This window comes from Pimephales promelas, chromosome 13 (genome assembly GCF_988280905.1).
Source record: "Pimephales promelas chromosome 13, fPimPro1.hap1.1, whole genome shotgun sequence".
Classification (NCBI taxonomy): Eukaryota; Metazoa; Chordata; class Actinopteri; order Cypriniformes; family Leuciscidae; genus Pimephales; species Pimephales promelas.
The window spans coordinates 22,482,395-22,509,425 of record NC_142781.1 but is presented as its reverse complement, the minus strand read 5'-3'; the positions used below and the strand labels follow the sequence as shown (position 1 = coordinate 22,509,425).

General features: G+C 40.2%; 1 protein-coding gene across 4 annotated transcripts in view; it reads right to left on the bottom strand.

Moving 5' to 3' along the window:
- Positions 1-27,031, bottom strand: part of dpf3 (double PHD fingers 3) — a 39,663-nt gene that overhangs the window by 6,833 nt on the left and 5,799 nt on the right. For 3 of the 4 annotated variants that reach the window (XR_016146030.1, XM_039692473.2, XM_039692475.2), the window contains exons 2-9: positions 22,943-23,103; positions 13,777-13,884; positions 10,156-10,289; positions 7,984-8,079; positions 7,693-7,765; positions 6,949-6,990; positions 4,107-4,244; positions 3,643-3,771 (exon numbers count right to left, since the gene is read on the bottom strand). Coding sequence is in view for 3 of the 4 variants with exons in the window: in XM_039692473.2 (XP_039548407.1) it covers positions 3,643-3,771; positions 4,107-4,244; positions 6,949-6,990; positions 7,693-7,765; positions 7,984-8,079; positions 10,156-10,289; positions 13,777-13,884; positions 22,943-23,103 (881 nt within the window). In the remaining variant the exon portion in view is untranslated. The remainder of the gene's footprint in view (positions 1-3,642; positions 3,772-4,106; positions 4,245-6,948; positions 6,991-7,692; positions 7,766-7,983; positions 8,080-10,155; positions 10,290-13,776; positions 13,885-22,942; positions 23,104-27,031) is intronic. The other variant, XM_039692474.2, reaches the window with a different exon arrangement.

The following is a 27,031-nucleotide window of genomic DNA, read 5'->3' as shown; positions in this document are numbered from 1 at the left end:
CTTATCATTGGTTGTAGATAAAAGCACCTTAATAGCTGTATGTGAATCATAAATCTTTTAAAGGGAGAGTTCAGCCAAAACGAAAATTCTGTCATTATTGACTCCCTGAATGTTGTTCCAAACCTGTATGACTTTCTTTCTTCCAGGCCTTGAACAGCGTGAAGGTGAGTAATTAATCACAGAATTTTCATTTCTGGATGAACCGTACCTTCAATATCAATATTTTGTTTTACTGAAGAATACATCATTTGGTCTCTCCCTGTGCCTGCTACACCGTTCGATTATGAGAAGGCAATGGATCACACAGCCAAAAAAAGAAAAAAAACAAAGAATGGAAGCATATGAGCAAAATGAATATGAGAATATTTTGTACATGTGAACTTAGATTATTGATAACGCCCTACACAGTTAAATTTGAGCATGTTAAGAGTTGAATAATTTAAGGAAATATACATGTGACCCTTCCAGGACCATTTGCTTGCAAGAGTAAAACAAAAAACGCAAAACACAAGCACTCGAAGAGATGAACAAAAAGGCCACGTCACATTTAAACGTTCATTCTAATCTCTACAAACACAATGCACATTCTAAATGCAAGCATGATACGATTCTTTTTTAAAGCTACACTGTGTAACTCTTTTAGTTTATTCTTGGCTAAAAACACTTGTATTAATGTATATTTACTTCGTTCAAGTAATAAAGTATTCTCGTGAGTGTATAATATGCAATTGAAAATACATACGGGTAAGCGGTTCTAATGTCGGTCGCCATGTTGACCCTCCATCTTGAAAGTGCATTAGCCAAAGAGGGACATACCCGTTAATTCAAGCTTCGCCTTTCGCATTTACGTTTGAGTTAACACTCATGGACGAGGTCGAACTGGAAGCCATGTTAATCTTGGACTACATTGGCCACCGTAGGAGTTAAAACGAAATAGGAATTGAGAGGAACAGAAACTAATATTCCTGGATGGTCATATATCTTTACACCTTTAGATGGGGGTAAAAATCACACAGTGTAGCTTTAAGAAAATTCTTTTTTAAAGGCCGGAAATAATTACAGAGAGCAAATGTTTTCCGCCACCTTGCAAACTTTTCGAATCGACCTAAGCAGTCTAAATTAGTCTTATGTTCAGCTACTTATATTTAACCACGCATGCACTCTTTCACTGTAAAAACTAAAAAGCATTGTGTTGGAATTCACACTCATCTTCAGTGAACATTAAGCTCCGCCTTCTTTGATCTGATTGGTCACCATTTTGACATTGACGAGCGCTGTTGGACCGCTGAGTCAGACCAACGTAAAAATTTACATTTCTAAAACTGTCTGCCATCATAACAGCAAACAGAGCGATACATAATAAATGACAGCATAAAGAAATATTAAATATTGGTGGGTTGTCCCCCTCAATGCCTATGGTGGTTATGGCCCTGATGTAAGATGCTTTTGGACCTTTTGGCATCAGCCTTGCAGAAAGCGATTTGACAGAGAATAGCACCTGCTTTCTCCATGGTCAAAACAGTCTTAGCATAAAATGAATATCAGATAGATGATTTTTATTGAAATGTCTTTTTGTAAGGCATCAAAATCTTGGCAGAACTATTTTATATTAGAAAGAGAAAATAATGCAAATAAACAATAACGGTATTAATGATTTTTTTAAAAAAATCAATGATTCTACATTTTAAGATAAAAAAGTTCAATATAATTGTAAAGATTTTTTTTTTGTTTTGTTTCACAAAATGTATTTTATTTCTATAATATATTTTTTTCTCAAGTCACAAGCAGGATAAATCCAAAAGTTATCAAGTGCAGTCAAATACTTGTATATTGTGATATTATGTTACTGATTACATTTAGTAAGTAAATTATTATACTGTCCCATCTCTGCTCACATGTTGCTTTTCATACAACATGTTTATAAATCGAGCACGAATTCATGAATACACACCAAGACTGCAACAGATAAACAACTGTATTAAAGCAGTGGTAATCTGCATTAGTGGTCGACCAATATATATCGCCATGGCCAATATATTGACTGATATTTGCCATTTTTATTTCTCAACCCGGGCAGACTTTGCCGACACCAGCTGTGAGATTTTCTGAAGTGTGCATTTGTAGCTTGCATAAAAACGTGTGTATTCTGTGCATGAATTGATTGTGGAGAGGAGATCGATTGTGCCAGACAAACGATAGACAAACTTTAAACCCTTAATTTCAAAATATTCTGCACTATATCCAGTTCACTATCCATTTACGCAGTTTATGCTGTATGTAAAACGTGTTTCTTTGTCATTATTTAAAAAATATGATTCCCAGTGATCACAAACTTACCAGATTACCGATTGTTCTGTTGGTAACAGTGTTTACTTCCTTTTTATTTATTTTCTTATTATATTTCTAATATAGTTTTATTCATATTTCTTTATTTGTGAAAATACTGCAAAATGATTACATAATTAAGAAGTTGACATCTAATTTAGAAGTCTGTTTATTTTACAGATTTAATTTTTAACTCAATTTCAAATTATTTATTTCTAATTTGTTAAATATTAAGTGGAATAGGATGAATATAAAGTATAAATATATCTGCTTTATATCGGCCACCCTGCTCTCTAAGATATCGCATCGGCCATAAATAAAAATCAATATCGGTCGACCACTAATCTGCATATTTCTGAACCCACTGTGCTGTTTTCCGGGGCACAGATTAAGCCCAGTCTGGTTTTAAATCATTGCTAATGGAAACTCTCCATTAAGAAGCCTTTCTAATAGTATTAATCTGTGTCTGGGAAATCATTTCAATATTACACGGTTATGCCAAGCCAAACCCAAATCACACTCAATGAAACTCCATAAAACAAATAGACAAACATGCTCTAACTAAAAAACACGAAAAGATGGGACATGCTCAAACAAGCTGATGAAATGTGCTATTAATGCATGGCATGATAGAGCATTAAAATGGGATTTTTAATTTTTACTTTTGATGGATACATATACACTACATTTCATGGGCTTTACTTTGAATGTGCTAAAGCTTTTTAAGATCAACTTAAAAATATATTAAAAATAATTATTATAATTGGTATCATAATTTCTAGAAAATAAAATATAAATGTTAAAGGCATGAAATTTCTATGTATATATAAAAGCTACATTTTTTTCTGTTGTTCAATGTGTATGTGTGCAAACCCTCAAACCCCTTTCACATTAAAATCCTTTAAAAACAAAAAATGATGTATGTATGATGATCATACATTTCTGCTTCCTTTAAATAGAACACTAACATCACTTAAACTTAACACGTCAATAAAACAAACATCTATGCGCTTCTGATTTGTAGTCAGTCAAAAAATACTGTACCCACTGTAATCTGGCCCATTTTAGAGCACCATTACACTGATTACAGAGAGAGAGATCTCTGAATACTGTCAGCTCTTACTGTTTGTTTTGTTCTGGCAATACATTTTAAAAATATTTCTTTTTAAAAATTTCTGTTGGCTATGCCATGGCAAAAAAACCCTCAGAGTGAGAATAAGGCTAGATGGAGGTGAAACAACCCTACTTGATCTAACATGAGCAGATACTGTAACTGTAACTGAGTAATAGAGAATACAGTGAAGTGAATGGACTCACCAGAGCGGCCGCAGTCTGAACAGGAAACCAACTCCTCAGCCTGGCCTGTCTTCCTGTTAGAGCCTGAGTCTCCCAGACAGAAGTCACAGTAGTCATTAGGGATGATCGTTCCATCAGGACCTTTCTGTGCTGTAAAAATAGTGCAAATTAAAATAAAGGGAAGAGTTATATATGACAAGATTTCAGTATTGAAAAGTATCAATAGAAAATATTTCCATCTAATTAAAATGAAATATCTCCATGGATATGTGTTTGTGTTTCTGAATATATAAATGTCGATACAATGTAGAGTAGTTGGTCTTGTTTTAAATTATTTTTTACATTGTTGTGCTTGTTGTTGCCGTTATCTGTTGGCGTTTTACAAGCAGGATTTTGCTGTTACATGGCATGTTGGGTGTTGGAACAACAGAAGCAGCTTAGATATTAAAACATTTATTTCACATTTAACAGGAATATTAACTTACGTTTGTGATTTTCGTGGTGGACAGGAGGAGACTGGGGGATTTCAGTTTCTCGTTCTTCTTCACCCTCTTCTTCAGCAAGGTGAGTATGGGCATAATGGTAGCTTAGTCCAGGGCGGTTTTTGTAACGCTTCCCACAGACTAAGATAAAGAACATTGGTTACAATGATTTCAATTTTAGTGGCAAACACTTCTCATTTAGTCTCAAAGTTATTCTAATAATCAAGCAGGGACACTAACACATATCTAAGGAATTCACAAAGCAACTAGCAGCGAAATCAAAGCTCTACCACAAAATCTACACCGCATGTTCTCAGCCAGTAAGAGAGACATGCGGGGTGTTTAAGGCACAGTATTAGCACTGCAACCCCACAGTATGTCTTCATGAACACCTATAGGTACTCCTAAAGGCGTTGACCAGTAAATTGCATGAATTTAAGGAATATATAATAGGTGAAGTGAGCTTTTTAGAACAAAACTATATTACTATTGCATGGCACCTTTGTTGAATGTGGTCAGAATCTGTCTGATAAATCTTAGGTGCATTTATATCTAGTTTTTAATGTGGTTAAGTGCTATCCAACAGTGATCCAATCACTGAAAACACATGTTAGTAGGGATGCACCGATACCATTTGTTTTTTTTTTTTACCACAGATACTTTAATTTTTGGTACTCGTCGATACCGTATAACCGATACCTGTTTTTTCATTGCATTTGTGATTTTACAATGTCTTGGTAGAGAAACCAAAATAATATAAATCATATTAGATGGCTTAATTTGTTAATCAAATACATATTTCCTTCAGTCGTGCTTAATTAAGACTGTTTTATTTCATGCTGTTATTTCACTCTTCATCTATTGCTCTTTCATACTTTATCTTTCATTTAATAGCATATTTAGAGGAGCTCAAGAAGGGCTCAGTGCTGAGGATTGGGTCAGTGGTACAAATGTTTAGACACCAGTGAAATAATAATTCTTTATTCCAATTTTGATACTACAACAAAAACTACAGTAATCAATCAAATGTGTAAACAACTCTACATATGCATATAAATGAAATATAGATGGATCTTTTTGTAAAGTTACAAAATGGAGCCTATTTATTCAAGAGCAGTGAGTAATTTATTTGTCCTTTGTTTGATCAACATTAAAACACAGCAGCAAGTTCATAAGACTGCTGGCCCTTTAAGACCGAACGCACGAGACCGAACGCACGGACCCCATTTGAATATATTTTCTACGTTCTCTTGAACGCGCACTCAATCCACTGTTAGTGTTTATCTCATCAGTTCGTGCACTACAGCTATGTGTTACTATATTTCGTTTAATATTCCACTAATAACAATAACATTTACTTCATAGACAGCCTTCTTTTTATCATCATTATACTTTCTGTTGTCAGTGTTTCTTTGTCTGGACACATGTGTACATACGCTTCCTGGTATCGGTTGTTGGTATCGGAGCATTTTCACGAGTACATGAACTCAGTATCGGGCCCGATACCGATACTGGTAACGGTGCAGCCCAACATGTTAATGCTTATTAGTTTACATAACCACAGCATAGAATTGAAGTGTTTAATGGATAGAGGATACAAATGGCTTGCTGTTATTGAAAATGTTGGCTTTTGTTGTCATATTATGTAAACCTCAGCACAGAAAAGATGCAGTAAAGATGTCAAGCATCTGTGGGTTGCAGACTGCAATACCAGCAAGGTAAGCACAATATTTTCACAGTAATAAATTCTCTCACTTCAAATCTATAAAAAAGGGATGACCAAACTATACAGGAGGAAAGCAAGATGTACAGTATCTAAAGAACTATAAAACTAAGAAAGAAACCGATGTTTTTCTTTGAAGACAACCACAAACCATTTCATTTTCTATATAGTTTTTCCTGCTTAACCTCAAAGAGGGGTGTATGTTTGATTTTAAAGGGGGGGAAATGTAATTATGTTTTTTTTCTTTCTGTTTATGTAACCAAGGGCTAGCTGGCAGAGAATATTCATGTGAACTAATACTAAAAGCCTGTCCAATCAATCCGGCTGTCCCAATCCAGTGGACAGGGTGAAATCCCACCCCACAGTTTTTCCTGATGATCGCTTATTTTACTCTGAAGTAAATTGTATTACAGTTACATGCTTTTCAATGCTGTTTTTAGGTTGTCTTTTAGCGTCAAGTTAGTGTTATATTTATGCTTAAATGACATACTGAAGCACATATTTTATCATATTTCACATACAACTATAAAACTTTCATACATTTTTATTTGATTGCAGTTAATGTGCAATCCAGTGTCCAATAGCATTACATTCAGTTCACTTAAGTATATTCTTTAATTTTATAGGCCAATACTTTGTCTTCATCTAATGTGATTGTATATCACTGTAATCATGCTTTTAAGTTCTTTGTAGGGATAAATTGTTGTCAAAAATGACTATGTGCACCTTTAGACCCCTAGAATCTATTTGATGTAACAGACCTTATTTTTGTACAGACCATTAAGCCAGAAAAGGGAAGCGACTACATGCATTTTGTTTCAGAAAACTGCACATCCAGAGTCAATCATTCCATCAATGCAGTGAATTACCTAGAACAGGGCCTGCAAATCTAGATTTAGCAATGAAAAAGCAAGCTTTGCTATTTTAGCAGCAGTGTTGTTAGCCATGCATGATAGCTCTGACCAAGCGGCGTGAAATATCAACAGAAGCTACAGAGAAAAAGACTGAACCAGCTGATTAATGTTAATGATTCCTCCCCGACATAAGCATTAAATGATTAGCCTTGCCATTAGCATAGCCAATATGTCCGAGTAAGAGGAAGATGGCAACATGGCTGAATACCTGAGTCAGCAGTTTTTGAGTTATGCTTTTGTTTGTATCTGTCTGAAACAGAGGAGACACAAAGCAAAAGAGGAGACAGAAAACAAAATACAGGAAGTAAGTTACATTCAGAGAGGCCTCTGGAACCCAAAGTAGCTCTAGTATCTCCTCTGGTAGGTAGTCACATGCTCTTGATATTATAATAGGCGACCATGCCAAGATGAGAAACACAGGCAGGTACCATTTAACAAAATGGACTTTTTTCAGGACCCCAAAATAAGATATAAGAATAGTTCAAATCTCTTGATTAACACAGACAACAGAGTGAAATGAAAAAAAAAATATATATATATACTACTGTTATACACTTCTACTTCTAAGTTATACTCATTTATATACTGGACTTATATATTGCTTTTTATAATTTAAAAAAAATAAAAAATATATTTGTAATTATATTCAACAATAAAAAATTTGGAGGAAAAAAAAAGAATGTCACAAATTAGCTTATTTGATTAGTGCAGAATCATAAATATTTTCATTCATTTTAACGTTAAATTTAAAATGTTTCCAAATTCGTATACATTGTTTATTTCGAATCACATTTTCTAAGTAGAATTTTGGACTCAAATGCATAATGGTGGTTTAGATTACAAATGAGATTTTACCTTATTAGTTCCTTATATATATACTGTATGTATTCCAGGTTGCTGCTTAGACTTTAAGGCACACATTGAATATGAAAGTGATGAAATTGACACTTACTGTCACAAACGTAGGGTTTATCCTGATCGTCATTGGCCGCTGCTTCTGTTCGCCTGCGCCCAGAGCCTCGACCCTGATCAATGTATAAAAAAACCCATCACTTTTTACATGACATAATCACTATTTAGATCATTTTCTTTTTTTCTGTTATTGCACACATGATAAGTCAGGTATTTCCCTTTCATGTTTTATTTCTCTCTCTGGCATCAATCCTCCATTTTTTCTTGCTCTCACTTGCCTTTTTTCCTTCACACCATCCACAGACTTTGATGAGTCATGCTCATCACTCACCCTGCCTTTGTTTCGATGCTTCCTCTTTGGTGTGTCCACTTCAAAATCCTCATCGTCATGGAAACCATCCCCATTTTCGTCTGCATCAAGCACCCTCTGCAGAGAATGAAGAAAGTTGGGGTAAGCGATTAGATGACAAAGATCAATGCATGTTGTCCACATATTGAGAGAGATAGTGGAGAACTTTATTGCCGTACACTTTCGTAGCAAAAACAGAAAATGAGACATAGTACAAGAGACACTACAAATATTAATCAATTTGCAAGTTTATCAATTTGAGCTCAAAGTATGTGTAATTGTACAACAGTTATTTCTCATCCTCCATTCTTTATGAGTGAGTCAATGACATGTTTATTCAACAAATTCATTCAAAGATGCTGATCCATTTAGGAACAAAACAAGTGACTGTTTTTATGACTCAATGTATTGGTCATTCAATCGCTCTGTTCAAAGATGCTGATTCAGTCATGCTGATTCAGTTTTTTTAATAATTCAAGTAATTCATTCAAAGACATTCGAGAAACAAAAAAAGTAACTACTGATTTGTTAAAAGATGTCGATTCATTCAGGAATGAAACAAAAGCCTGTTTTTATGAGTGAGCCATTAAATCTTTTATTCAACCGATTAGTTCAAAGAGACTTCTAAAACGCCATCTACTGTATGTTGCTTGGAAATGCGAGGGCTGTTTTATCTGTAGCATCATTTGGATGCATAAACTGAAAAAGTTACTGGCAAAATTAGGTCTAAAATGTAAGTTAAACTTATGATATTAACCGAGATCGCACTCGCAATTGTGTGTTTTTTTCTGAATGATATTCAGGAGCAACACTCTCGCTTGTGTGATATTGAGTAGATATATAGTAGTGTGCAGTGCATAGTGTAGAAAGCATGCTGCAATTTGTGCCCTGTCAAGTCTAGTGGTCCTTGCCCTAATAGTATGGTATTGTTTGCCAGAAGGTAGGAAACAAAACAGCTTGTGGCTGAGGTCTCAGGTGATGGATTGGACTCTACAGTGAGAGTGAATGGTGGATATCACTGATTGATAGTAGATTGCATCTTATAATCTTCTGCGCCATTGCCCTAAACCTTTTCAGACCATCTCTATCTGGTTTGGTAGTGCTTCTATACCATACAGTAATGCAGCTAGTGAAGAAGCTTTCCATGGCTTGAGAGAGACAGCTTATTTAATATTCATGATTATATGCTTACATTTTATTATTTGTATTTTGTTGTTATTTTGTCCCTGCTGTCTGTGAATCTCTTAGAACAGAGCTACAGCCTGTACCTTAAGCCACCCACACATGCATTACATCCTGAGGTAAGACACTTTCACCAGAAAAATAAGTAAGAAACATGACTATCAGCCTGCAGACAAAGGATAGTTATCCTGATCGATTATTTCGTTCATCTAATCATGTATTATTTACTTGCAAGAATGTAGCCCCTACCAAACTCAGTAATGCTTGAGTGTGTTAAGCGCCCTCAAAAGGAAACAATGCAGTCTACATTGGATGCAGCGAGGTGCGAAGCTACACAACACATTACCAACAGTAAACTGATCGCCCACGCACTCTGTTTCTGACGCACTTCACATTTGGTTTTACTTGTTTCAGCCATGACAACATACAGTCGTTGGGCTCTCGCGTCGGAATTTGAGGAAGTGGGGGAAGTGACGTATGCCGTAAAGCGGTCGAATTTTTTAGTTCTTTTTGTTCTCGGGTTCATACCCGCACCCCGAAGTTACAGAGTGCCAGTAAAAGCGATAGAGACCACGTCAGGCTATGGCAGACCGGTCATTCAACCTATTGTAAGTCGATGTACCATCTCAAGGGTTTTGGAAAAATATTATAAAGGTTGAAAAAACTACAGAGTGCTGCTTTAGAGGTCAACAACAAGAGGCAAATTAATGCTAGTTTATGTGAGTGACGATCCTAATGTTTGAATTATCAATGACATGATCTGAGAGGAGAACAGATGCGTCACAGATGTTCAAGAGATATTTAACAAGTTAAATATTTAGACCTTATAGCGATCCAAGTCCTTTAGTGTTTTGACTGGAACTGACATTGGAAACTATATACAGTTGTGTAGAGTGTAAAGAACAGCAATCCAACGACTTTGGAAGTCATGTAGTGAATGGGCGGCATTTTAAATGACTGTCGATGTGTTACCTGGATTTCCAGTAGTGTCTCTTCCTCTTTCGAGTTATTGTTTCTCTTCTCCAAGATCCCGTCACCTCGAAGCAGTGCCTCCAGGGCCGTGGCTTCCGTCGGCGGTGCTTCCCTTTTGGCCATTAGCTCAGCCTCTAAACGAGAAAGAACGAAGCAGAAAACGGGGTGTCAGGTGGTCAGAAATCCACCGGTGAAAATGGACACTAGTGAAAATGTATCTATTTTGCGTTATGTATTTTTATAGGTGTAAATAAAACCCCAAATTAAAGCAAAACAGATTATGTACATATATAAAGAACTTTCATACACTAAACAAATATAATAAAGCTAGGTGTAAAAAGCTTACAATTTACATATCAATACCTCACAACAAAATATACAACTGGAGTCGGTTTGGGGTCAGTATGATTTTTTAAAATGTTTTTGAAATAAGTCTCTAATGCACAACATGAGGCATGCATCTGATCAAAGATACAGTAAAAATAGAATTATTTATACATATAATATTATAAGTTTCCTTTGTGACGGCAAAGTGGAATTTTCAGCAGTCAATAGCAGTCTTCAGTGTCACATGATCCTTCAGAAATCATTCTTAATATTTCTGTGGAAATATTTTTTTTCAGGATTCTTTGATTAATTAAAATGTCAAAAGAACAGCATTTATTTGAAATGGAAATCTTTATGCAACATTATACATTATAATGACAGTCTTTATTGTCATTTATGAAACATTTATATTCCAATACTTGATTCTGATTGGTCAATAGCTGTGCCTTATTCATGATTAAACACATCTATGACCGCTTCACCCAACGGTTCTATTTATCACTGCGCAACATTGCAGTTCGTATGTTGTTATTATTTGAGCTTTCATGCATATTACACATTGGAACGTTGTTGCTGTTCACGGTCAGGGACTATTTTTTTCTAGCGGAAGGAAGGCTTTTAGTGATTTTACTTCAGAAAGTTGCACCAATACATATGTTTTTTTACTCTAATAATTTTATTGTGTGGTAACCGTTTATAAAAGCAATAAAGTGCTCGAGACAAGTGCTGTATTGTGAAGAAATAACGGCTGAAGGGGTTCACGTCGTGCCTAACAACAACCGTTACTTATCCACGATACAGCACAGCATCTTGTACCTTATTGGTTACTTAATGCATCCTTGCTGAATAAAAGTATTAATTGAAAAATAAATCTGACCTCACACTTTAAAACAGTAGTGTTTAAGAACCAAAAAAACATGTTAATTTTTAGTCTTTTTTTTTAATAACTCTAATAACTTTTTACTGGCTTACAAGCTTCCCCTATTCAACTGATGTTCAGGGGTTGTTACAGTGCATTCTGGGAATGTCTAGATAGGGAGGGAATGTTTCAGTGCAGTGGAACCATGGGCAGCCTTAGAAATGTCTGACTACCTGGAAAGTGCACTTACTAATGCACTACTAGTGAACTAGGGAGCTGAAAGAAATACACCCTTAGATCTGACGCATCGTTTGAATCGTTTTCTGCTCCCACAAGTAGTGGCCATATCATGTGTTGCCCCCAGATGTTCTTACTCCTTTCCATTAACCTGTTAAATGTATGTACATGATAGAGAATGTTTATATGAATCTCTGTCCTTGTCTTTATTCTCTTTGTGTCTGATTGAGTCGAGACACACTCTTCCCCTGGGAGAGGAGCTGAAAATAGCGCAGACTGCCAGTCAGGGGCTGATTGCAGCCTCCCATCCCCCGTTTCCAGCCGCCAATCATGACAAGAGGCTAAGAGAGGTTGATGTCTACAGACACAAATCATAAGGTTTTAATCATCGCAATATAATGCAGTGATACTCTGATATGTATGCATGCCATTGGCACTGAAAAAGCATGCACTAACTGGAAAGAGTATGTACTGCTTTTAATTAAGAATTTAGCAAGATAACTCAGAGGAGCCTGTTTCAAATGGCAAATGCAGAGCATAATGAATATATCAGTTTACTGAGATGCAGCTATTTTGTGTTGTTAGCCTAATCGAATCAGTTTATTGAATTAGAGACTATTCTACATGCCACATCTGCTGTGGAGAAAAAGACTGCATTTGAACACATTGGAATCACACTTGCTTGCTTGTCATCATGAACCAGACTTGGATGGGATATTGGACACCAAACCTGTTTACAGTGGCTGAGCACCCAGAAATGTACAACACAAACATATTTCAGACAGGGTGCCCTGCTGCCTGTAACAGACCAGAATTATGCCTCTCTATACACGTAAATATTACAATTCCAGGACTCTGGAAAACACATAACTTAGAGGGATAGTTTACTCAAAAATGAAGATTATGTCATTATTTACTTTTCTTCATGTTGATTGTCCAAACCTGTTTGACGTTCTTTCTACTATGCAACATTGAATAGCGTGTATATAATAGTTTATGGTGCTTTTACATCTTTTTTGGAAGCTTGAAAGCTTCAGTACCAAAAACCGCATTAATTGCATACAAGAACACTATGGTTCAAAAGTTTGGGGTCAGTAAGGTTTAGTTTTTTTGTTTGTTTTTTTAGAATACATTAATTCTTGTATTCAACAGGATCACAGAACAAAGTTAAATAGGAATTGAGTAATGTGAGGGTGTAAATAATGACAGAACTTTTATTTTGGGTGAACTACGCTAGACTACAATAAATATATATTCATGCCAAATGTGTAAAGAGTAGGGCTGTCAAACGATTAATTGTGATTAATAGCATCCAAAATAAAAGTGCTTACATAATATATGTAGGTGCACTGTTTCTATTTATTTTATATATATATATATATATATATATATATATACACACACATGCATGTATATTTAAGAAAAAAAATTATTTATATATAAAATATTTATATATAATATAAATTATATATAAATCTATATACAGTATATACATGAAAATATTTCATAAATATATACAAGCATGTGTGTATTTATATATAAAATAATTATACATAGTGCACCCACATATATTATGTAAAAACAAACTTTTGTCTTGGATGCGATTAATCGTTTGACAGCCCTAGTAAAGAGAGCAGTCATGTGACTTGAGAGGTGTTTTGGAGGGGCTTAATTGCTGTTACAGCGTTACACTTTGTAGGAGTTAGCTCTGTCATTCAAATCCTGATATCTGCATTATTGGAAACAGATCACACACAACTTGATGCCTAAATCAGTTTTGAACTGCTGGCTGAGCTCCAAGCGAAGGTCAGTGGTTCATGTATTGCTTTACAGCTATTGTATTTTCAGGGACAGCTAAGAAAATAATAGAGTGGCTTTCTTGTTGTTACAGATAGGCCTTTATCTAGTTCCTCGAGCCCTTGTGTAGCACAGACACACACACACACACACACACACACACACCAGTTCCCTAGACTTACATTCTAATGCTGCATGGCCAAATGATTAAAGGGGCCTGATCAGGGCACACATAGAGACAGGGAAGGATAATGAGACACAGATGGGCAAGTTCTACAGCCTCTGAATGACCTCAGAGCAAAGAAGCAAGGGCGGAGATAGAAAAGAGCAGAAATAAAGAATTGAAAATCAAAATATAAGCATGAGAAAAATTACACAATTAGCCGCAATCATGATCTCACCAAGTCTGAGTTCACAAAGGCGAAGCTGCGGGTCTAGTGGTGGGTGAAGTCGCCTCTTCTTTCTCCAGCAACGCGCTGGGTAGGTGTACATCTGACCTGCCGCCAATCCTGCAAACACAGAAAGAAGCATGGTTTGACTTTGAATAGGCTCTTAAACACATTCTTTGGACAGGAATCGTTTTGTACAGAACGTTTAGGTTATGATTAATAACAGAGGATATTTGTGGATAAACTTTTAAAATGAGCCATTTAACCAAAATGTACACTACTGTTCAAAAAGTAATGTTTTTGAAAGTAGTCTCTCATGCTCACCAAGGCTACATATTATTGGATAAAAAAAAATATAATAAAAACAACAATATTGTAAAATATTGTTACATTTTAAAATGACTGCTTTCTATTTCAATATATTTCAAAGCTGAATGTTCAGCATACTCCAGTCTTCAGTCACATGATCCTTCAGAAATCATTCTAATATGCTGATTTACATTTCTTAATAATATCCACGTTGAAAATGGTTGTACTGCTTAATTTTTATTTTATTTTATTTGTTTATTTATTTAACAGGGACAATGCAGTCAAACATAGTTACAATACAAATCCTGCAACTGATGCGCTACATATAAAGTTTATAGCTAACTCCCTGGTTGGGTTTTTCTAAGTACATAAAACAGATACATACAAGTATAAAACATTCACATTTCTTCAAACTTACACTCACTCACTCATTTAAAATGGCTACAGTTTCTTTAGCCACAACTTAATCCTGGAAGTGAACTTTTTTGAGTCAGATGTAGTCTTAATGTCAGATGGAAACGAATTCCAGAGCTTACAGCTCTTAACAGAAAAGGCTGTCTGTGCGAAGCTTGTCCTACAACACTGCACTTGTACAGTTATGATTTGTGGTGCTTCTGGTAACGTTTTTGCTGTTCTGTGTTTGAATAAATTTGCTAATGCCTAGTTCACACTACATGATTTTAAAATGTCGGGCTGAACTGTGCAGTTCACACTACATGACTTGCTCTCAGTGAAATCATGAGTGTTCAAGTTGTTTAGCTGTTCACACCACACAACACAACGTGATTGATCCACAACAGGAGGTAACTCACTACACGAGTTAACAACGCACTACATAGAGATACAACCACGATCGGATGATAAGAGCATATCATTTGTGACTCAATGAGAGCTGTTTCAGGACTATAGTACGGTCTAAATCCTGAAAATAATCAAACAAATAACGAGTTGACAACAACACGATTCTATCTGGTCTAGAAACCATGTTTTGTCACGAAAAACCACGCAATAAAACGAACCAGAAATGACGCGAAACTGCAGAGAAGAACACAACACGCGAATATGGACGTCAGACAGAAACTAGTGCTGCACACTGTTTGCTCGACGATCTGCTCTGAGAAAAAAAAATGCAAAAAAGAAAAAGTAAGATTTACCTGGTGTCCTCAACCCATGCGTTGCTATGATTGGCTGTACTCATGACATCACTGAGATTGAGTCGCGCGACTGCTCGAGATATCTAGCATGCTAGATATTTTTCTGAGCTCGGTGACCTGTCTGGGAGCTGTCTGCGAGCTGTCTTTGATGCGTTGTTGGCTCTTTCACACTATCAGATTGGCGAGCGTTAATCGTCCGCTAATCGCCCGCGATTTGCACGCGATAACACCCTGACTTGTCGGCGACTCAACGATTTGCAAATCGGGCTTAAATCGGGCTTAAAATCACGTAGTGTGAACTAGGCTTAAGTGGCTCGGGTGCTAAATAAATGTGCCAAATAATTTTGTGGAAAGCATGAAACATATTTTCCAGATTCTTTCATAAAGATAAAGTTCAAAATAACAGATTTTATTCGAAATAGAGAACTTTAGTAAAATTATACTTTACTGTCACTTTTTATTTTTTATTTAATGCATCCTAAAAGAAAAGAAATCTTGCTGATGCCAAACTTTTGAATGGCAGTGCATGAAAATGTGCATTTTATACATTTACAAATACTCGTTTATTTGTGGTTTAACGGCATGGTTTATTTACAAATATTATCATTTCGATTTTACTTAGGACTATATTCATTATACTTCCTGCCATCTGACTAGCAATGTGATAAAAAAAATAAATCATGCATACATAGGACGTTTTGCTTGCCTACTGTAGGTAAATAGTCATTCAAACAAGTTTTTTGACAGCGAGCAAAGCCATATAAATTTAATTTTACAGGTATCATTCTGAGAAACACAAAACTAATCTTTTCTGGACAGGGATTCAAACACAAGAATTTTAATGAAACCTCTTAAAACAAAAACACTGGCATCAGGGGTGTTGACAGAGTCATTCTCTCTGATTGGCCCATAACACATAATGCATTTACATATGTGAGGCACATGGTCTCAGTTATACATCTACCCAGCCTAACGGTGAAATAGAGGAATCGAGAGAGAGAAACCCAGAATAAAAACATGCAATAAACACTGGTCTACCACAAAGTGTAGGGTGTGGCTATGGAGCTTTTAGTTGCGAGACGCTGACTCTATTTGTGTCCGGTTCTCGGCAGGCATATTGTTCCCTTTGGCATCTGTATGTTTAGATATTGGCTGTTTTTGTAACGTTTGGATGGAAAAGGACCCAACAGCGAGGATGCGGTCAACTGATAGTCTTTAATGGATAGTAAGCAGACCAACAGTAATCATCAGAAGTTCAGGGGAATAATAGCAGAAAACAGTCACGGCCACACGGCACTAAATGAGAACAGAAATCCCCACTCTTGGTGAGCCTCGAATGCAGCCACGGACGGCGACTCCCGAACCTCCCGTGAATGAGGTGAGGTCAGCAGTAGGTTGGTGGCGAGGCAGAGGACCACAGCTTCCAGTGCAGCACTGAAGTCAGAGAGCAAAACCACACAGTAAAATATGCAGGCAGGAATTACAGCGCACACCAGGACAGGACTGGACGGGACAAAGTAGAATGGGATAATTCCGGCGTCAGTATTAAGCCACAACATAGAATAATCCGACAAGGATCTAGGGACAGAAAGCGCTAGAAGAAGGAGAAACAATCAGGGGAAGAATGGAAACAGCTGGTGTCGACCAGCACAGATAATAGGAAGAGTAGCATCAGCTGAAAGAGATGAGATAATGAGATCCTGAGGGCGTAATGCCAGAAAGAGAGAGAGAGAGTGAACAAACGGCCACAAGAGGGAGACAGAGAAAGAGAGAAGAACCAGGATCATGACAGTACCCCTCCCTCAACGAGCGCCTCCTGGCGCTCCCAGGTCTGAAGACCGATGAGACCGGAGGAAATCCTCGATGAGCGAGGGGTCCAAGACGTCTCGGGAGGGAACCCAACTTCTCTCCTCAGGACCATACCCCTCCCAGTCGACTAAATATTGGTACCCACGACCCCGTCGGCGTCTGTCCAAAATTCGCCTGACTGTGTAGACAGGGACGCCCTCAACACGAACGGGGGGGCAAGAAGGGCGGGAGGGAGGGCGAATGACCGGCTTAATACATGAGACATGAAAAACAGGGTGGACTCGACGGAGATCGGACGAAAGACGAAGACGGACAGTGACAGGATTGATGATCTTGATAATGCGGAAAGGACCAATGAAACGGGGTGCCAATTTACGAGACTCGGATTGGAGAGGCAAATTTGCTGTGGAGAGCCACACTCTCTGACCACGAATGTAACGAGGGCTCCTTACCCGACGCTTATTGGCCGCTGTTCTCATGCGTCTCCTTGTACGACAAAGTGCTGATTTAACTCTCCTCCAGGTGCGTCTACAGCGAGCAATAAAACCCTGAACGGACGGACACCTAGACTCCGCCTCCTGTGAGGAGAACAGAGGAGGCTGGTAGCCAAGGCAACCGTGGAAAGGCGAAAGGCCCGTGGCGGAAGACGGATGCGAGTTATAAGCGTACTCAGCCCAAGGGAGCTGTTCAGACCACGATGCGGGATTGCGAGAAGCCAGACTACGGAGAATGCGAGCAATGCTTTGATTCGCCCGTTCGGCCTGCCCATTAGTCTGGGGGTGATAGCCCGACGAAAGGCTGGCGGTGGCCCCTATAAGGCGGCAAAATTCCTTCCAGAACAATGAGGCGAACTGCGGACCTCTATCAGATACTACATCGGAGGGTAACCCATGCAGCTTAAAGACATGGTTTACCATGATCTGAGCAGTCTCCTTAGCAGAGGGAAGTTTAGGGAGCGGAATAAAGTGCGCCGACTTAGAAAAACGATCGACTACAGTCAGGATGACCGTGCTCCCTGCTGAGGAGGGAAGTCCGGTGATAAAATCAAGCGCTATATGCGACCACGGACGAGCAGGCACAGGCAAGGGTCGAAGGAGACCGGCTGGGGGAGAATGACCCGACTTGGTCTGCGCGCATACGACACAAGAGGCAACAAAACGACGCGTGTCATGTTCTAACGTGGGCCACCAAAAACGCTGACGGATAGAGGCGAGCGAACCCCGAACTCCCGGATGAGCGGCTAATCTGGAAGAATGTCCCCATCTAAGGACCGCTTGACGCGCTGACACGGGAACAAAAAGAAGATCCCTAGGACACTCAGGAGGGGCAGTGACTCGAGAGAGAGCCCTTCTGACCAGTCTCTCGATTCCCCAAACAATAGCCCCCACGAAGCGCCCTGGGGGAATCACCGCGTCATTATTGACTGGCGCAGAAGACGAATCAAAAAGACGGGAGAGAGCATCGGGCTTAACGTTCTTAGAACCTGGGCGGTAGGATATCGAGAAATCAAAGCGAGTAAAAAACAGAGCCCAGCGAGCCTGGCGTGCGTTCAAACGCTTAGCAGAACGGATGTATTCCAGGTTACGGTGGTCAGTCCACACTAGAAACGGAACAGTGGACCCCTCTAACCATTGTCGCCACTCCCCTAAAGCTAGGCGAATGGCGAGTAACTCCCGATTACCGACATCGTAGTTACGTTCAGCAGGTGAAAGGCGGTGAGAGAAAAAGGCACAGGGATGTACCTTACCGTCAGCGGCGGATCGTTGGGAGAGCACAGCCCCGACCCCCACCTCTGACGCATCCACCTCCACTATAAATTGTCTCGAGACATCGGGAGTGAGTAGGATCGGAGCCGTAGTAAAAAGGGTCTTTAGCCGATCAAATGCCGTTTGTGCGGCATCTGACCACCTAAAGCTGGACTTGACGGACGTCAGAGCCGTAAGGGGCGCGGCTACCTGGCTGAAATTTCGGATGAAACGACGATAAAAATTCGCAAATCCGAGAAATCGCTGTAACGCGACGCGGGAGTCGGGTATGGGCCAATCGGTAACCGCCGACACCTTGCCTGGATCCATACTGACCCCCTCTGCGGAGACAATAGAGCCTAAAAACGAAATCGAAGACACGTGAAAGGTGCACTTCTCAGCCTTGACAAATAAACGATTCTCTAGAAGCCGTTGGAGGACTCGGCGGACGTGCTGAATATGGACCTGAAGCGACGGAGAGAAAATCAGAATGTCGTCCAAGTAGACAAAGACAAAAATGTTGAGCATATCGCGGAGGACGTCATTAATGAGAGCCTGAAAAACTGCGGGAGCGTTGACCAAACCGAAAGGAAGAACCCTATATTCAAAGTGCCCCAGGGGTGTGTTAAACGCAGTCTTCCACTCGTCTCCCTCCCTTATTCGAACTAAATGATAAGCGTTACGGAGATCGAGCTTAGAGAAAATCTTTGCTCCCTGTAAGATGTCAAAAGCTGAAGACATCAGTGGCAAGGGGTAACGATTCTTGACAGTGATCTCGTTCAGCCCTCGATAATCTATACAAGGGCGCAAAGAGCCATCCTTCTTCTTGACAAAGAAGAAGCCGGCACCTGCAGGAGACGACGATGGAACGATCAGACCAGCATTTAGAGATTCTGACAGGTAATTCTCGAGCGCCTTACGTTCTGGAGCTGACAACGAGTATAGTCTTCCCCGAGGAGGAGAGGTCCCCGGGAGAAGATCTATGCCACAGTCGTACTGGCGATGAGGGGGGAGAGAAGTGGCCCGAGCACGGCTGAAAACCTCCCGCAGATCGTGATACTCCTCCGGTACTCCTGTCAAATCACCCGGTTCTTCCTGGAAAACAGAAACAGATGACACGGGGGGAACAGCAGAAGTCAAACACTTAACATGACACGACAGTTTCCAGGATAAAATACAGCCGTTAGACCAGTCAACATGGGGATTATGTTGAACGAGCCAAGGGTGGCCCAAAACTACCGGTGTAAAGGGAGAATGAAAAACTAAAAAAGAAATAGTCTCATTATGGTTCCCTGAGACGGAGAGAGTAAGGGGAACAGTCTCTCTCCGCACCCTAGGTAGGGAACTGCCATCTAGGGCGAACAGGGGGGTGGAGCTCCTTAAGTCAATGAGGGGAATACCCTGTTCACGAGCCCACGTCTCGTCGACGAAATTTCCCTCAGCACCGGAGTCGACCAGAGCGGTCCCGGACACCGAGGTTGTAGACCATCGAAGGAGGACAGGCATAGTGGTGCAGGACTTGGACGGAGGGATCCTAGAAACAGCGCTCGCCAGTAACCCTCCGCCTACTGACGAGCTCTGGCTTTTACTGGACAGTCTGAGACAAAGTGTCCAGCGGCAGCACAGTACATGCACAGACGATTCATGATACGTCGCTCACGTTCCTTGCGGGAGATACGAAGACCTCCGAGTTGCATCGGCTCAGGATTCGGAGTGGCAGGCTGAAAAGGAGTACCCTCAGGCGGAGCGAAGAGGGCGGCTTCCATTCCGCGGGCTCGACGGCGTGAGTCAAAGCGTCTCTCCACGCGAATCGCCAGATCGATGAGAGCGTCGAGTTGGGTGGGCGCTTCGTGTGCCAGAATCTCGTCCTTGAGCTCCGGGTTAAGAGCCTCCAGAAAACGGGCCACCAAAGCCGTATTGTTCCACCCACAGGTCGTCGAGAGCGTGCGGAACTGGATGGAGAAGTCAGTCACCGAACGCCTCCCCTGACGGAGTACAGAGAGCAAGCGCGAAGCCTCCTCACCATAGGCTGAGCGATCAAAAACTCTTATCATCTCCTCCTTAAAAAGAGAGAAGTCAAACACACAGTTGGTCTCGGCCTCCCAGTTCGCCGCGCCCCACTCCCGTGCCCGGCCAGTGAGGAGTGAGATGACAAAAGCGACCTTAGACCGGTCAGTAGAATACGTAGAGGGCTGGAGAGAAAAGACCACCTCGCACTGTGTCAGAAAGGAGCGGCATTGCGTGGGCTCACCCGAGTAAACGGGCGGGTTATTTATCCGGGGTTCGGACACTCCGCGGGTCTCAGGAAAAGAAGGTGGTTCTGAGCGTAACTGGTGAACCCGCTGAGAGAGACCCGTCATCTGAGCAGCCAGTGACTCTACAGCCTGTCTTGCCGACGAGATGTCCTCATCATGTCGGCCCAGTAAAACACCCTGCATCTTGACAGCCGCATGAAGGGGACTGCCACTCGCTGAGTCCATCTTGGTCGGATTATTCTGTAACGTTTGGATGGAAAAGGACCCAACAGCGAGGATGCGGTCAACTGATAGTCTTTAATGGATAGTAAGCAGACCAACAGTAATCATCAGAAGTTCAGGGGAATAATAGCAGAAAACAGTCACGGCCACACGGCACTAAATGAGAACAGAAATCCCCACTCTTGGTGAGCCTCGAATGCAGCCACGGACGGCGACTCCCGAACCTCCCGTGAATGAGGTGAGGTCAGCAGTAGGTTGGTGGCGAGGCAGAGGACCACAGCTTCCAGTGCAGCACTGAAGTCAGAGAGCAAAACCACACAGTAAAATATGCAGGCAGGAATTACAGCGCACACCAGGACAGGACTGGACGGGACAAAGTAGAATGGGATAATTCCGGCGTCAGTATTAAGCCACAACATAGAATAATCCGACAAGGATCTAGGGACAGAAAGCGCTAGAAGAAGGAGAAACAATCAGGGGAAGAATGGAAACAGCTGGTGTCGACCAGCACAGATAATAGGAAGAGTAGCATCAGCTGAAAGAGATGAGATAATGAGATCCTGAGGGCGTAATGCCAGAAAGAGAGAGAGAGAGTGAACAAACGGCCACAAGAGGGAGACAGAGAAAGAGAGAAGAACCAGGATCATGACAGTTTTGGTCAGATAATAAGAAAAGGAATGCTGTGTGACTAGAGACAGAACCCTAATGCATACTTCTGCTTCATTACATTGAATATTATTTCATTGTTTAACGTGACAAGCGGAAACCTACAATTTCCTAAACACTAGTCTAAACGCTCATCAACACGTATTATTTGCAATCCCTGTGCCATCTGCCTTAAAACAAATTGTGCCAATTTTTTATCCTTAAATCAAGCTGCATTTTAAAGTGAAATTAAAATTGAGGTTTAGATGAATGTGTGTACAGTGCCAAAGTCCAACTTATCCAAATGCCTGTGGTGAAATGAAAAAATAGTGCACCAACTGGATACGACACCAATTTTAAACATTTGGTTACATGATGGCATCTTCAGACGACAGCAGTTTACATCCAGTGTGTAGTTCATTTAATGCACATTGCAATATAGGATAAATACCGCTAATAAATACCGCTAATTTATGCTAGCAGACCCTATCTCTTCATAGTTCACCTAAAATATAATTCACTCACCCTCATGTCATCCCAGTCTCATATGAATTACTTTCTTCTGTGAAGCAGAATATTTGATTTGATATTTTGAAGAATCCTAATATATTTATTTATTATAACAAAAACCATGCATACGGTTTATATACAATCATTGCAATATTATATAATAAATATGATATAATATTGTAATATTTATGTATAAGATTGTATATAATTTACAATTGTACTGTATCGTACATTTACAGTACATCTGATTAAATAAATAATATGAATATGAATAAACATTATAACATAATATAATATTTTACTTATATGATTATATGAGCACTTTTATCTATTCATTCATTCACTTTTTTTTAACTGTCACCATATTGAAAAGACCACTGTAAAGATTAAAAAAAAAAAAAAGTTCCTTCTCTGTTCCACAGACAAAATAACAGCATACATGTTTGGAACATCACAAAGGGATATAAATAATGAAAATTTAGTATGAACTCTTCAATCAAATGAATTTTATGCTTGTAGAACGTGCTACCTGGCCCTCGGTGCCGCTTCTCCATCCAGATGTAACAGTTGTTCTGAGCTACGCCCGTCTGAGAGTCCAGGAATGGCATGCGTACGCTGCGCTCCGCACACAAGCGGGCATTGTAGCTGCGGCAGTGCTCAATGGCCTCCCTGTAGAACTGGTCCCCGAGCCTGAGGAAGACACATTTGGTGAGGAATCCTGGCTTTAGCATAAACCACGTCAGTGCCACCTTCAACTAATAATTACTATACCCAAAATGCCAAGTAAGACATGTACCTGGATCAACATATATTTTGTTGATCCTTGAACAACATACCTGAAAATAGGCTAACCCTATCCCTCCCTCTAAATTTACCCATAAGTTATTGAGGGAAATGATGAATGGTGAATAACACTCACTGATGTAGAAGCACCTAACCCTGATTGCAAGCCGAAGCTTGCCATAAATTGTAAACGTGTCCCTCAGATCTGATTGGTTGATTGGAATGTTGTTCCAGGATCAACAAAGATGTTGTACTGTGAAATCACATTCAACCTCATACATTAGTCAGACTATGGAGCTGTTAAATTTTCTTAATGCTTTCTTTTCACAATTCAGTTTCCCACCGATTGTTTGAGAGTCATGCACTTTTAGTTACAAGCACAGTCTCAATTGCTCAAAGAAATGCTTACATTGTCATCCATGTTATTCCCTATAGGCAATCAAAATAAGTCACTACCAACTTCCATATTGAAAGACAGAAGAGACACTGGACCTGAGCCAGCCTGCATGACTTCTCTCCCCATAACTACCTCCTGTTTCGATTAGATCACTCTTCTCTGGACTAGAGGATACACAGATATGTGAGGAATGCTGGGCTGGACAAAGAGCAGTATTCCAAATTTTAAACCCAGCATAGTGACACAAAGAGCCCCAGTGTTTAGAGGGAGAAGGAGAGAAAAAGAGCAGGCAGGTATGAAAAGCAAAGGTCTGAGAGAGACAACTGAGACAACTAACATTTGATAGCATAGTTTAACCCCAAAAGTAGGTTTGAGAATCAAGAAGAACAAGTTCTTAAAAATAACCAGTTCCATTTTAACTAAAAAAATCTGTTATGTTTTGGAAAGATGTTTTGTAAATATGGGCAGACAGTAGTTTGGTTCCAAACCTGCATGACTTTCTTTCTTCTGTGTAACGCACACAATACATATTTTAAAAAAAACGTTGTCCACACAATAAAAGTCAGATGGATCCAATGTTGTTTTGAACTAAGGCTTTCACTTATATCAGATAATAATGGCTAAAATAATTCACACTAAGGATATTGTTGTGATATCTATACAAATTCTGAAGAAATAATAATGTTATCTGTAAAATACATCTTTAACTGTGTTTATTGTGTGTTTTCCTTTTTTCTTTTGGCCATTGAATCACAAATAGAGTGTTGGGAGGCAGAGAGTGTGTTTGTAACCATAACTGTACAAAAGCACTTCCTGCAACACCCTGTCTTTTTTACAGAATTCAAAAAACTCTCACAGTGGCGAGCTAATTTTTTTGGAGTGCAGGTAGAATGTTTTGCCATCATTTGCCATCAGATAGTACAGTAGTAACTAAAAATGATGTTTTATTATGACATTAAGTGCTTAGGTGCAGTACCACCACCCGCTATGAAGGGAGGGTCAACAAGATATTTACTGGCTCAAAATTTGTTTTTGTTTTTTTACAATATTATTGTTATTGTATGCACAGTATTATCAAAAAATCTCTCTAGATTTTTTAGATATCGCGGAAATCGTCAGTACCGATATACTGCATGCAACACCGTTATTTTGGACCCCATTGACTTTAATAGTTTCAACTCATCCAAACATTCTTGTGGTCCACGGAAAAAAGGAAGTCATAGAAATTTACATCATGTGTTTAGGAGAGATAACAGTTTCTTATTGGAATAAACATGAATGTTATTGTTCTTTTGCCTAAACATCAACTTTTCACCCTTATATTACATGAAATCAAAATAGAAACCAGAATCAATAAATTCCTTATGCTTTCAGCCTCTACCCAAAAGACACTGAGAACAATATCACCCAGATCAACCGATGTATTATTAAATAATCTGCTTGATTCTTCTCTTGTCATTTATCTTGCAAATCTCCAGATTACATCTACATTTCTTCTTTCCTCCAGCATTTACTACCCTGCTCCTCTACCACTCTCTTTCCTGGGCTTCCTGTGTGCATTATTTCCCAGAAACGAAATGCCTGTGCTATCAGCTGGTGACTGCAGGAGTCATTATGTAAGTTGCAGTGACAGAGGCCCGCATTAGAGCGCCCACGACCCGCGCGAGAGCCTCTATCACCATAATCATCAACATGCTCCACTGGACTAAACACCCCTGATGCCTCTCAAACTCAAGTTCCCTCTTAGAGTCAATCTATAACTACTTTTCAGTACCTTAAACAAAAACATAACAGCCCCTAGAGATGACAAGTGCTTACCAATGAGCGGTTGATGGTGATGGTGTCTCTCAGCACCATCTTAAGGAAAGAGCTCATTTGAGAACACCGTGCTTCATACAACCTCCCTCCCCCATACAAAACCTTTACTATAAACGGCCTCCCGTATTACACTCAAGGCAAGGACTCCGGTCAACAGAGTGGAGCAGTTATGTAAACAGTTAGACTGGCGTGTTGGGAGACACGTATTCTCTCTGCCACCTCCCTGGAGGCATGGTGCTTGAAGGTCGTTTAATGCTATGGACTGGGGAGAATAGAATGGATGTTTATTAAATCTGTCAAAGTATTTGATTTTCACAGCCCCATTGCAGTTGCTTCTATAGATGATGCATGTTGTGGGCAGGAAACAGAAATGTGGCTTTGGTCAAGTAATATTCTTAAAATTTTGAAAGGGAAAGGTAATTATAACTGGTCTTCTCACAGTGTATATGAGCTCACCAAAATTGTGGGATGATATGACACTGGAATGTTTTGGAATAAACAGTGAGCTAACAGAGCATCGTGTGGATATCAGTTCTTCTGAGAAGTTTTAAACATGTATAGTAGACCAGTGCAAAAGGGCAACTAATCTCAAGGCAAATCATACAAATTTTAGAAGGTGGCTAATTCGTACAAATTCATACGACCTCACTTGTGTAGTTTTTGGTAAATTGCACATATTTTACCAACCTGAAGTGGGCAAGCCACCCTTTTCCGACTGAGGACCATGGCCTCGGATTTGGAGGTGCTGATTCTCATCGCAGCCGCTTCATACGCGACTGCAAACCGTCCCAGTGCATGCTGAAGGTCCTGGTCTGAAGGGGCCAACACGACAACGTCATCCGCAAAGAGCAGAGACCCCGAACCTGACACCCTCCGGCCCTTGGCTGCGCCTAGAAATTCTGTCCATAAAAATGATGAACAGAACCGGCGACAAAGGGTAGCTCTGCTGGAGTCCAACATGCACCGGGAAGAAGTCTGACCTACTGCGGACAAACCAAGCTCCTGCTTCGGTCATACAGGGACCGGACGGCCCTTAGCAAAGGACCCCGGACCCCATACTCCCGCAATACCCTCCATAGACCGCCGCGAGGGACACAGTCAAATGCCTTCTCCAAATCCACAAAGCACATGTGGACTAGTTGGGCAAACTCCCATGAACCCTCTAACACCCTGTAGAGGATATAGAGCTGGTCCAGTGTTCCACGGCCTGGACAAAAACCGCGGTTTCCGAGGTTCCACTATCGGCCGTGTTCTCCTCTACAGTACCCCGGCATAGACTTTCCCAGGGAGGCTGAGAAGAGAAGTGTGATCCCCTGTAGTTGGAACACCACCCTTCTTAAAAAGAGGGACCACCACCCCGGTCTGCCATCCGAGAGGCACTGTCCCTGACCACCACGCGATGCTGCAGAGGTGTATCAGCCAAGACAGCCCCACAACATCCAGAGACTTGAGGTACTCAGGGTGGATCTCATCCACCTCGGTGACTTCAGCTAGGGTGATGTTCCAGTCCACCTCTGAGCCCTCAGCCTCTGCTTCCTCAATGGAAGACCACGTAGGGGCGGTGATGGCGCAGTGGATAAGACACATGCCTGTGGTGTGAGAAACCCGGGTTCGAATCCA